Source organism: Onychostoma macrolepis, chromosome 10 (assembly GCF_012432095.1).
Source record: "Onychostoma macrolepis isolate SWU-2019 chromosome 10, ASM1243209v1, whole genome shotgun sequence".
Taxonomy (NCBI): domain Eukaryota; kingdom Metazoa; phylum Chordata; class Actinopteri; order Cypriniformes; family Cyprinidae; genus Onychostoma; species Onychostoma macrolepis.
The window spans coordinates 19,332,978-19,346,584 of NC_081164.1; the positions used below are offsets into that span (position 1 = coordinate 19,332,978).

Sequence of the window (13,607 nt, forward strand, 5' to 3'; positions counted from 1 at the left end):
AAAAAGTCTGGCCATCAACTTGATGTGCCCTGAAGAAACTTTAATATAGAACAGCAAAGAGCCAAAAATAAACCATCTGCCACAAAGACTTCAGAAGCCCTCATTAAGAAGGTGTGCAGATCTGCTACTTCAGAGGATAGTGACCTACATACCTAAAATAGAGAACTAGATTCAGCAGTGGCCCCTCGCTCACTCGCTCTCACTCTCTATCTCTTTCTCTGTGCTCTGTTGACAACTAAACTGCAATATCCCACCTTACACAAAAAATGGCCTGGAAACCGAAAGCTAAGCTAAAACTACTCGACTTTTTTGCCTTTTTGTCCTCCGCCTTTTTTCTTTTCATGCATTCCCTCTTTTCCATGCCTCTGGCCGTGCTTTGAAACAGCACTCTAGAAGAGAAAGCCGTGCGATAATGCCTGTCCAAACATCTCATTCCTGTGACACAAGGTCGTCCGAGGGGGCAACAGAAAAAGGTGAAGCAAGGCTTCTCCTAAAGAAAAAGACATTTTACAAGACTCAGGCTCTGGAAGAACAGGTGAATTGCCAAAGCATCAGACAGACAGGTTGTCTAAAAACCAAATCATGTGAGTAAAGGCAAACATCAGACTGATAAAATCCTTTTGACAGAATAAATATAGTTGGACTAAAAAATGACTGCATCAACAACCTAATCAGACTTAAAAATGCCTCAAATTATATAGCAGCAACTATTTACAAATATGTATTGTATATTACAACACAAGCAGTTCTGATCTATTGTCAAAGTTCCTGAATAAATTTACAAACTTGACACTAAACTTTGAGAAATAGTAACTCAAATTGTTCATTTGAGCTAAATATTGCATATTAATTCAGCCTCTCAATGAAGTCGTAGCTAATCACATTTAACAAAAGATCCTAAATACATGATTTAGACACAATATATATTTAAATAAAAATAGATTTAATTTCTTTAAGGTTAATGCTACTCCCTTAAAAAGTATTTTGGGGAAAAAAAAAGAATAAGTTCAGATATTTCCTTAAATACTGTATGAAAGCAACACTGATTCAAAACCCGGCAGCCATGAGTGTGTAACAGTGCGAGCGAGTCTCTGTACAGTCCTTCTAACAGTTTACGCAAAGTTTCTCACTCTCTGCCAAGTTTAAAGCATGCTGTCGCGTCCCATAACTTCCAAAAGCAATGCCAAAGGATTCACAAATGATGATTCAATTCATAAACGTTCTTTATCAGATCGTAGTCCGTATTTGGTTTGAACATACACACACACACCACCAATGCCTCTGGCCGTGACCCTTTAGCCCAGCTGCAATTCAAAAGCACAAAGCTCCCTTTTCACGAAACCTGCAGCTCAACGCGAGTGATAAACTGCCTGAGTTGTTTCTCACAGGAAACTGAGTTGTTGACGGTTTAGAGAGGCAGAGAGAAGCCAAACAAAACAACACAAAAAAACAACGAGGACTGTACGATCCTTTGTGTCCATGCAACTTTAGCAAAAATAAAAAAAGGCAGAGTACTCACGGAGAACACGAGCGCCTGGCCTTGTGAAGGAAAGAATCCTACTTGCTCTGGTCCATTTCGTGTTTCTCCGCCGCCATAAAAATTTTCCTCCTAGCTGGAGCTGCGGAGGCTGGTGAACCAACCCGAGGGCCCCCGGGAAAACAGCCCCGGCACTGGCTGCCTCTCGCTGCCTGTCAGGCTGGGAAACCGGCTTCTGTGTGGGGAGCAGCTGTTCCCCTCCACCACCTCCTCCTCCTCCTCCTCCCAACCGCAGCACTTCTGTACAACCACACAAAAGCAGACGGAACGCGGCTGCCTCCTCCCAGCAATCGCACAAGCGCAGACGAGCGGGGCTGAAAGGCTGAGGCTGGTGGTCAGAGAGGCAGGTATTTAGTTCGCACCGTTTTCTAGTTTGTGGAGTCGCTGCTTTTTCAAGAGTGGGAGGGGACAAGCCGAAAGCTTCTGGGCGAGGAAACGGCACATAATCCCTAACAGCAGAAACTTCCTACTCGCTGGCAATAAGCAGGACATCCCCCGTCTGACGGAGCAGGAATGCGAGGCCCACTTTCAAAGAGGCCCAGTTACAAACGGGGCACAAAGTCACTTCAGCATGACCTGCGGGTCAGACATGGCAAGTGCGTGTAAGACAGCCTGTGTGTGTGTGTGTGTGCGTGTGTGTGCTTAACCAGGCGTAACCGCTAAACAGACGTGTCTAGAGAAAGTACAGCACTGCTGAAACAAGAGAAGAGAGAGACAATCATTTGAGATTTTTAACTTTTCATTAGTATATTAATATCAACCTTCAAGAGAGTTCTGTATTATAAAAATTGATTTGATTAGGTTTAAAAAAATGAAAAACAAAAAATTGGTCTTATTTACTTTCTTAATACATTCTTTTTGTGAAAGTTTGTCATCCTAATCAATTGGCAAATCAACTTGCTCCGTCTCTGAAACGACTTTCCTTTTCAGCTGACATCATCAAACACTCTTATTTTTTTTTAACTCTGCCTCTTTAACCATCCGTTAGAACAGCACACTACCATACTACTCCTACTATTGCTTACTCTTACAAAGTGTTTAAATGTTCTTTATACAACACAGAATATTGTATCCCACAATACTGTATCTCAAAGTAACGGATGCCAACTGCAAGTAATATCAGTTGTGATTTTAAGCTCTTTCTTGATATTATTTTATTAATAGACTGTCAAAAAGGTAGAGCATTTTTAACACCAAATTGGATTAGAAATGCAAAAATATATATATACATACAGCCTTTACTGTTTGAGCTTCTGGAACACTCTATTGCATAGGTCTTCAACCCTGTTCCTGGGGACCCACTGTCCTGAAGAGTTTAGCTACAACCCTAATCAAACACACCTGAAGCAGCTAATCAAAGTCCTCAAGACTGCTTGAAAATACACAGGCAGGTGTGCTGAAACAGGTTGGAAATAAACTTTGCAGGACAGTGGGTCCCCAGGAGCAGGGTTGAAGACCTCTGCTCTATTGTATTTTGATGAGGTCATATTATTACATTGTACCATACCACTGTTTAAAAAGTTTATAGAGGAATTATGCTTACTGTTTCATGAACTATTTTTTTTTTTTAAAATGTAAGCTGTATGTAGTATATACCGTGTTGTATTCAGTATGCTAGCATTTGATTCTGAACACAGCCACAGAGATCTTCCAAAAAACAATCAATTGTCCAATGGATAAAAGTTTTGCCCTACACTTTTTCCCGTTTCATAACACATTATGAAGTAAGATGGGCTGCCATTTCATGTTAACTATGTAAATAACAGAACTAGTAAAAATGTAACAGTAGAGGAAATGTGTTCGGTGTTTTTTGTCACCTTCTCCAGAGGCTGTTAAAACTCCAGATATCAGCTGCTGCTCTGGCTGGGTCACTTGAGGAGAGGCGAGTGAAGAATGTGGAGAATTCAAATCATGTTTAATGAGGCTGTGGGTCTTTTCAATCACGTCACCATTTCAAGTGTCTGCAGCCAAAAAAAAAAAAAAAGTTGTTCATGTCAGATTAATACTTATATAGCACATAATTCAAACTGGTATTTGAACTCATTTGAAACATTTGGAGTAACTTAAAAGAGTGATGTAAATAAAGGAAATTTTAATACCAAATATCATATTATAAATATTTTAAATGACTTTAAACCTTTGACTATACATGGTCAGCTTGGAGACAATTACATTTTCTTATGGAGGCAAAAAAGGTCTGAATCAACACATTCTAAACAATCTAAAGTCAACAAACATATCAGACTCCTTAAACCACAGCATAATTTTAAATACAAAACTATATGTACCAAAATTAACATAACACAGAACTAAATAATCTACATTTAAGGACCAACTCAGAGAAGCATCTTGTATATATTTTCAAGTTACACTTGTCTAGACTACAAGACTAGATACATTCATTTCAAACCATCTGTAGAATAATAATTACTTTCTGCTGCATTTGATGGAGGAATAGGAACATGGGTTATTCAGACTGCAGTCTCCAGGGCTCTCACTAACTGACAGGTGATAACACACAAGTTACAACTCCGGTCACCGACATGCCATACAAACACTTCACAATTATTTAAAATAGTAATAATAATAATAAAATACCCAAAGCCAAATGTGAAACTACACAAGTTTATCTATTGAGTTGCAAAAAGAAGCAAAAATGAAAAAAATGAAAAATGAAAAAATCTGCATGTTCATTCAACTAATCCAACCAGAACTAACATTCTCAATGAACTTGAATGCCTCGCGTAGACGAATTCTTCCAGCAGATTTTGTTTAAAAATGGGAAATTCTGAAAAAAATAACCCCTTTTTCCATTGTCAAACACCTTCATACCAGCTTCTACACTAACATGTCATTCAGTCAAACCAGAAGTTCTGTCAAGATCCCTTGACAAATTTACTATGATTTTTAACTGACAGCTTAAGTAAGATTCAAGTCAAGATTTATTTACAAATTAGGACACTTGGTAGTGGTCAACCAATGTAAGTTTTTCAATAACCGATGCTCTATATTTAGAGAGCAGTGTGCCTGATATAATAATAATAATAATAATATTTACTCTAGGTAGTAATTAAAAAAAAATTGTATATAATTCACATTTGAAACCAACTCAAGGGGAAACTACCACTTCTGTTAAGCTGCCAAACAGGCATGGATATCAATGATACCAATACTCTCAAAATGGACAAATATATCTAAGTGTGTCTCTAAATTCTCTAGTGTCATTTGAAAAGAGAGGGATACAGAGAGAGAAAGAGAGATTGACGGCACGTCAGAGGTAAGTGAAACTCTGGAACCCGTCCAGGGTTGAAATGACCTAAGAGCTATTCATCCATCTCATGGCATATTTCCTGTAATCAGAGAATTATGGTGATTGAAAGTGATTGGTCAGGGTCAGCAGTAATGCACAACAAAACCAAATGCAGAACTGGGAAACATGGGGACTGATCAAAAGGCCCCAACCGTGCAATCCCGTATCCAGGACAAAGATAGTGAAGAGAGATGGCCTTCCATCAGCGATGCCGCTCCGACTCCTGAGGTAGAATCACTCATTTGGAGAGCCAGTCGGCCTTAGAAAAGTGTTACGATGAGTCTAATTCATTATCGCATGATGCCACAACAAGGCTGCTCACCTGTGATTGGTTGCAGAAAAGGCCCATTTGTCGAAATGGGCCACTGGGGGACGCGATTGGCTGCCGACTCCTGGTAACAGTGCGGCCCGTGTGAAGACAGAGCCCAGCTTGTCTCTTATTTGTCGACTGATGGGAATCTTGTTCAGCCAGCTGCGTTTCCATGGAAGAGGCACCTTGAGAGGGTCCCGAAACCACCCCGAGTCCCCCTAACTCTCTCAACCTGACTGCCCCCATCCCGACCCGTCTCGCTATAACCACGCACCCCGCTGAGCTGCAGTGTTTGCGATAAAATCACGGTCTCTGACACCCAGATGCCAGCCACTGGGAGAGAGCATCATTAAACGCGAAGGAACGGATGACTGGCAATTTCACCTCATTTCTCTCTCTCTCACTCTTTCGTGCTTTTATTATTCAATTTTTTTTTTTTCATCTGCAGGTGGCGTGATTTTTTTTCTGCGCTTTAGCACACTAAAGAGGCGACCATTGATTGATATTCAGTTCAGGAAGGGAAAAAAAAAATCTCTCGAACAAAAAATATCTCCATTGAATAGCTTTGTACAGAATGTCCTCTCTTGCCGGGTTCTCAGAGAACAGCTTCTGGCTGCCTCAAGGGACCGGGGATATTTTAGCAGCCAGTTACGCTCTGTATCCACTCCTGGTCCTGAATTTCGTTGGACAAGATCATTCCGGACAGTCTGAAATAAAATAATACTGTAAAAGAACATATACGGTAAATCAAACACAGTGTGCTGTGCCAGCCGGCCAATCACATGGGACTCAGCCCAGCAAAAAAGACAATAGAGCGGCCATATTTGTTCAGTTCTCTTTTTAACTGCTGATTCAGAGTCAGATCATTCAGCAAATCTTATGGATTCTACCCAAGCAGAATTTTAATGACAAAACACCGGATTTACAGAAATGGAGCAAAATAAGACTATTGGGGGTTGTGTTGCACCTATGACACTTCTCAAAATACAGCATGCTGAGAAAGACTGAGAATTGATTAAATTCAAATTAAAGATGAAAATCAAGATCAATTGTTTCATTATTAATAAATAAAAGGCAGGAATGATTCCAAAAACAGGAATTGAGTTAGTATTTGTGAACTTCTGGTTCCATGGTGTCAAATTCAGTAAGTTTTTGAATGGATTTTTTATTAAATGCCTGAAATAAGGTCTTTGGTTGACACAAGGTCAAGATATTGTCACACTTTATGACATAAAATAAATCAAGTGGACAAATGGGACTACAGAGGCTGTCACAAAAATTAAACATCATCACGCAAAACAGGAAAACTATTCTACTTACTAGTCCACTTTTAAAGCCTTGTTGTGTTCACATTCACGCGTTTACAAAGTATTCTATCTCAAACTTGTATAAAGATTAAAAGATTAGTCAGAGGCTAAGCAGTGATGATGAAATTGTGAGAACTTGTTGAAGTTTGTTTATAGCCTAGCTTTTGGCAATTGCATTTAGGCTACAAATTTGATAAAGTTGCGATGATTATACCTTGATGAACAAAACGTTTAAGTATCATTCATTTTCTTGGTCAAAGAGCATATTTTCTGTAATAATCTAAAGCCAATGGAAAATTCTATTAGTGGGAACCAGGGTGATGTGAACTTCCAGTTCCCTGCAGCACTCGATTATTTTGTAATTTACTCAATTGTCATGTTGTTCCAAACCCATATGCTGTTATTATTTTCTGTAGAAAAAGAAAATATGTTTTTTAATTATTTTTATTACCAGCTCAAAATAGTACAGAAAACACCCTAAAAATAACTCATGATAGTCTCATGATATCTCAGTGTGATGAACACAGAAAATGCTAAATAAAGTGAAATGCACATCAGGTTGGTCATCAATGAGATTAAATATTACTGATTTGAGAGCTTGCAGCGCAGAGGAAGATTTTCAGTGAATAAAGACTTTGGTGTCAGTCTGTTCATCATACAAAGCTATTATATGACTTCAGAAAACTTTGTATGATAGACATACATGTAAACACTACAAACTAAATTTGTATAGAAATTATGCTTTTGTGTTCCATAAAAATGGCAACATGCATGTCAGCTGTGTTATAGTTAACTAAAACTTATTTATCTAAGAATAAGTCCATTAAAATAATTTTCGATTTAATACGTCTGAAACTAAGCTGAAATAATCTAATATATATATATATATATTAATGTCTAAGCAGACATTTCATGTAATTTTACAGTAAAATGCTGTTAATTGTACACTTTTTAGAAGTAAAAAAGAACAAATCAATGTATAATTTACTGACATTCCCAGAATTCCCTGCGTGTCACTCCACATTTGAAAATATTTTGTTTAAATATGTTTCTGTTTTTAGTTTTTGTTATCAGTATAAAATGAAAATTGTAAAATTGTGTAAAAATGAGAATTGTTGCCTTGGTTGAAGAACTAAACTGACTAAAACTGAACAAAATTAATTAAAGCTATATAGAAATATTAAACGTTAATATTAAAAAGTTACAAAAGCACATAACAAAATTACTAAAACTAAATAGAACACTGATTCAGGTGTAGAATAACATGACGGTGTGTTAACAATGGCAGAGTAATTTCTATTCAAATATAAAAGAACATCTATGCAGGGTTGGAAATCGAAAATCAATTCCAATTCCAGAATCGGATACTTGTAAAATTAAAATTTCAATTCCACCTATCAATTTCTGTGTACATCTTTTTTTTTTTTTTAGGTGGCGAAAAGGGGCTGTAAAAATGTATTTGTCTTTGAATCATTCAGTCAAGAGATTCATTCAAAAATACTGATTCATCCAGTAATGAAAAGTAAATCTTGAGTGAGTCATTGAATCATTCCATTCATAAATTCTATGAGATATTGTTTAGTAGTCTTATGTTTTTTCTTCAGAATTCCTTAATTTATCCAGAATCGTGCCACTCTTTTTGCACACAAAGCTCTTAATCAAGTCCAGTTTTTATGTAGTCGGCTGATTTTTGTTCATGGTATTCAGCAATGAAATGTTTTGCAAAAAGAGACACAGAATGAATATGTTTGATATCTAAATGTTTGATTTTTTTTTTTTTTTTGACATTTTTTTTAACCACACTGGAGTCGAATCGGAATTGATAAGCAGAATCGGAATTGGAATTGATAAAATTCAAACAATGCCCAACCCTACATGCCATTCAGTAAAATGATGACAAATGGCCTCACATTATTCAAAGATGCAGTGATTTAAACAGACTCCTGCATTTTGCGTTGTATTTGCTAATGTCTCTGTGGACCCACAGCAGATGCAGAGGGCAGCTGAGCCTTCGATTTTTGACTCGCACGGCCAACCGCGACCCCCGGGCCCGACGTGTCAGGTGTCACCGGGCGTCTAGACAGTCAGACAATGAAATATCTCCATGGAAACGGGCAGGCTGTTATCAGCGGAGTGTGACAGTCAACAGTTGGGACAAGTCATGTTTAACATACACCGCCTGACCTTTTGAAGACAAACTAATAAAAAAAAAGCCCCCGAAGGCATCAGAAAGCAATGATTCATTGAAGTGAAGAAGAAAGACAAGAGGACAAAAACTCAATTACAAGGTAAGCAACAGTTCCGGTTGTCTGAACGTGGTTAGATAATGAGACATAAGCAGATAAATCCCTTCACAGATTAAGATGGTCCCAGTAAAGCAGCTCTGCAGGAAATTCATATTGAGGAGTAATCCAAGGCTGAATGCACATATTCAGGATCAGGAGGGAACAAATGTAATAATTGAAGAATTAACTATTGCACCCATATTGGTCGACCTCTATTATGAATACTGGGGGAATGTGGATGCCCTGGATAAATATATTCCTAAAAAGGCAATAAGCAAAACTTATAAGGTGGGAAAACATCAATTTATGAATTATTGTATGATTGCGATTCAGAAAAAAAATTAATGTTATTAAGAAACATTATTACATTATATAATGCTTCACATTATATTAATTAATGTACATTCATATATGTCTTATTAAACTTAAGCTTAATAAGGTTTTTTTTTTTATTCCACAAATGTGAGGAAAATTTCTCAGAATTTTTCAGTTTTTTTACACAAATTTGTGCAAAATTAAACAAATTCATCCAATTCTGTTACAAGTACGAAAAGAAAAATTCTAAAATATTTATAAATAACTACAAACCAACATTTGGCCCCAAACTAACCATCATACTAATCTTTACCTGGTTCTTCAAGTGTCAGCATCCAAACTTGAGATGATACATTATTTGTGATATATATTCATTTTTGTGAATGTTATGATTGAGTTCGGTGTTTCAGTTGTCAGGTGGGATGTTTAGTTTTAGCTGAAGCAAACAAACGAAACAAGTCACTCAAAAATCTTCATGTAGCCTACGTCTCAGGGCAGAACTGTCCCTCATTTGGCCTTAAAATTATCCAGAAAAGATAAATGACTCTTCTTTGTTGCAACAAAATAACAAACGTCGTTAAAATTCGAAAATGTAAGACTGTGGCTTCAAATCACGTGCGGATTAGTTTCGCGCCAAACTGACGTAATTCGCAACGTCTAACTCACACAGCATTACTGTTTTTTTTAATTATTATTATTGTTTGTAGTTTTTACCTGAATAAAGCATTGTCAATTACTAATAATAAAAAAAAGAATGCTGATCTTAACACATTTAGCCTTACCTTCACGTTAATGCACACGTACAAGAATTAGGTTTTTAGGCTGGATCTGGGTAACAGATTACTGTATGCAGTTAATCCTCACATTAGAAGAAATCGTATTTACTGCCTTCAGTCATTCCATTCATTCCTTTCTGTTTAGCAAACAAGTCTTTGGTTAATCTCGTGATAAAGTGACTGCTCTGCATCTCGCCATCAGTGACCTTATTTCTCTCTAAAGTGGGTCATTGGGTGCACAGCTCTGGCAGATATCTAATACAATAAAACTGTTCCTAGAAAGCCTATTCCTGCTTGCAGTTTTCAAAGATGGTTTCTTAGAATTGCTCAAATGTATTGCACCATGATGACCAGAAGACCTACGAAAAGATAAAAACCGCATCAAACAGAAATTTACAGCAGTGCAATAAGAGTGGGTGTGGTCAAACGTGAAGAAGGCGTGGTCACGGTCATACACCCCTCCCCCAAGTCACTCACTTATGGATCAGTGCATTAAATCAGAGAGAATCATGCATTTACAGTGGGGTTTGGTTTGTTTATTTGTGTCAGCTTTGTTTAATAGCCTTTAAAATCATATGCGCTGAACAAGCTGCTCTGATCAAAAAAAGAAAAGGAAAAACAAAACAAAACAAAAAAATCACACTTTTTGACACAAACATAAGGGTGTAAGTATGTACAATGATAATGCTGAGTGCATCCATTCATAAATTTTCCACCAGTGTGAATGCTAAACTTTCAGTTCTAGTTGATGCTTGGCATCAAATCCCCCTTGAAGCTATCTCGAAACACTGCAACAATGCAAGTTCACTCTGCACATTGTACTATTAATGCACAGCGATGGACTGTGAAAAATAGATTCAGTATATTACTGTGTTCTTATCAGTTTTCTTTGGGAAAGCAGTAGTGTTTGTGCCTTTTTACTCAATACCTGGCTTTTTGTGTATCTACGAAACTTCTTATGGAAAACTAAACTCAGGAAGAGTCTAAAAAGGATTCAGATGCAGTCAAATCTATCCGAGTCCATGGGGAAAACATACTCCGTTCACTTTGAGATACCCAAAGTAGCACAGCACAGCTTCATTCAATGAGAAGTTCAATAAAGATTAGGAACATTTAAAAAAATATGTATCTGGCCTAAAAGAGCCATAAATAAAACTTTATTCTCTCAATGTAATAACAAGCCACAGTATGTCCCATGGCTGCCAACCACAGCACTTAAAACTTGTGTTAAAGTCCCAGTCGTCAGGGCTGCAGACCCATCCGAGAGCCTCCAGCTTTTTGACTCACCGTCCTTAGAAAAAACAAAACAAAATAATGCAGTAACACTGTAACTGAGGGCGACGCGGCAGGTTGACCCGCTTCTTATGTGAAAAGGGACGATGAGGGAAAATAAAACAAAATATTGAAATGAATCCTCAACCTCGTTTCACAAAGCTAAAGCTGCATGCGCCATTGTCTAAAGCACCAACATGATACCATTCTTTGCTTTGAAGGAATAGTTCACTTGAAAATGAAAATTCAGCCTCGTTTCTTTATCCTCAAGTAGTTTAGAGCCCACATGACTTTCTTCTTTCCAACCACAGCTGTCCCTGGTTCCAGCAGCTTGAACATTCTGCTAGACATCTTTTCATATGGGTTTGGAAAAACATGAGGTAAACAAATGATGACTAATCTTTTATTTTTGAGTGAACTACCCGTCTAATGCTGCTGCTTCATCTCTGCTCAGTTTCACACCATTCTTACTGTTGCATTAGCTTTAAAATATAACAGAATCCTCAAAATAATATTAATAATACCGATAAGGATAAGGTAAAATCTCTAGCAGCAAAGAGAAAGGAAAGGTTGGTAGGTTTGGGAAAGCCCTGCTTTAAGGAAGGCATGTGTTAGTTGAGGGGAGATGAAGTCTGCGCAGCTCATCTGCCGTCTGCAGGTGTTCGACTCAGGGTGAGTGAAGTCATGACCCGGCCGTAACGCTCGCACAGCTCCAGCGTGGAGTATGAAGGTAGTTTGGGAGGGTCATGAAAGCTTTTGATCTCGGTTGAGCAGTCGAGCAGCTTGGGCAGGAAGTCGGTCAGCTTCTCCTGGAGATTAGCTGGAGAAGAAAAAGACAAGTTTGAGAAGGAACATTTATCTGTATGTTAGCTATTAACCGGAAAGTGGTTGACAAAGAAGGTGGAAGTCAATTGTGCGAGTAGTGCAGCACCTGGAAAGTTCAGAGAGTACACACCTCACTCACAAAAACATGTAGTCTCTTAGAAAATATTTTCAATGACAAAGAAAATAGTTCCAAACAAAGCCACAGCAGAGCCATTGCAACACAGAACAGTATTTAATTCCTGAATAAATCCGTAAAGGGTTTGTTTGAGTGATACAATGACTTGTTCATAAAGACAGTGGCTGCATCCAAAATGGCATAGTCTCTCAGTAGGTACTTCTTTTGAATGAGTAATTACTTTGTGACCGTTAAAAAAGAAAGTACTGTATACTATAGTATGAATGCACTGCATTCTTTAAGTCATGTGACCAACTAGAGTCAGTTGCTGTTTCATTGCCATTCACAAAATCCTCTCCCGTGGCCTCATGGGATAGTAAAGTGTCCATTGAATGTGCACATTTGAATCTCGGTGGAAGACGCAAGTCATCTGGGTAGGTGGGTTGCCTACTCTTCTATGAATACTGTAAATTCTGACATACATCTCTTTCACATTCAGTTTTTTGCCTACTATATAGTAAGGGAGTATGCGATTTCAGATGCAACTAGTGACTTACTTTAGGTACATTCACACCAGTGGTGTAGTCGGGGCCATACGCAGGTATACGCCGTATGCTTACTTTTTGGCCAGGGCTGTTTGCGTATTCCCACTTGTTTTGTTATTTCGCGAGTCCACAATTTACTGTAATGTTAGCCCCTTTAACTGTGTCCCATGCTGTTGTGTGAACCTCCTGATTCTTTGTTGTAATCAGTGCATTATCGCTTCTATCATTCTATGTTTTCCCGCTCATCATCTACTGATTGCGGTGTCCGCTCTCTGCTCCGTGCCGCTCACGTTCAGTGTTTTGAGTGCATTTCTCTTGCTGCAGCGGACATATGGTGAGCGGAGACACTCTCACGCTGAAGTATCAGTAGGTGAAATGAATTAAAGAACAATACATATAAGAAGTGAAATAACTAAAAAAAAAAAACACACCCAAGACAGCAGTGCAATCCTGACTCCTGTTGCAAAGCGCCATTTTAGATCAAGTATTTGCACTGTTTCTATACAGTTATTGAAAATATATAGTAGAAGAGAGAGAATCTGTATATGAATGGTTTTCCGAAACTATTTTATTAATAAAGTCCCTATTTGCGACTGAAAACTAGCCTATACGTCTGATAATGAAAGAAAATGTGACCAGTGTGACTGAGCCGATCAGCATATTTTTGTTCAGTGCTGAGTTTTGCAAGCTCATAAATCCTCTCATTATAACAAAGGGTAGACACACACTATGTAAATAATAGATTCATTATGCAGTGTAGAGAGCTTCATTGATTTTAATGGAACTTTGTGAGATCGCGATGAGTGACAGCTTTTAAAGATTATTAAGGGAGTTTGCAAATGTGATATTGATTCAGAAATTGAACAATTCAATAAACAAGACGTTAATATTAAGTGTTTTACATTGTCTGACTGTAACAGTATTGCCTGATTTTGCTCTATTTCGTCAATGAAAAAAGTTTGAAACAGTCACAGCTGAGCTTCTGCACATCTCCATTCAAACGTTATGAA

General features: G+C 37.9%; 1 protein-coding gene and 1 long non-coding RNA gene across 5 annotated transcripts in view; both read right to left on the reverse strand.

Annotated features, from left to right (window-relative positions):
* LOC131548727 (uncharacterized) overlaps positions 1–3,343 on the reverse strand; it is a 52,734-nt gene extending 49,391 nt beyond the window's left edge. Inside the window, exon 1 of the long non-coding RNA XR_009273232.1 lies at positions 1,520–3,343. This is a non-coding gene — a long non-coding RNA (uncharacterized LOC131548727). The remainder of the gene's footprint in view (positions 1–1,519) is intronic.
* Positions 3,344–10,361: 7,018 nt separating this feature from the next.
* The window catches only part of usp25 (ubiquitin specific peptidase 25), a 29,966-nt gene continuing 26,720 nt past the window's right edge, over positions 10,362–13,607 (reverse strand). For all 4 annotated transcript variants that reach the window (XM_058790220.1, XM_058790218.1, XM_058790219.1 and 1 more), the window contains one exon: positions 10,362–11,932. In XM_058790220.1, the coding sequence (XP_058646203.1) occupies positions 11,754–11,932 (179 nt within the window). In that variant the 3' untranslated portion in view covers positions 10,362–11,753. The remainder of the gene's footprint in view (positions 11,933–13,607) is intronic.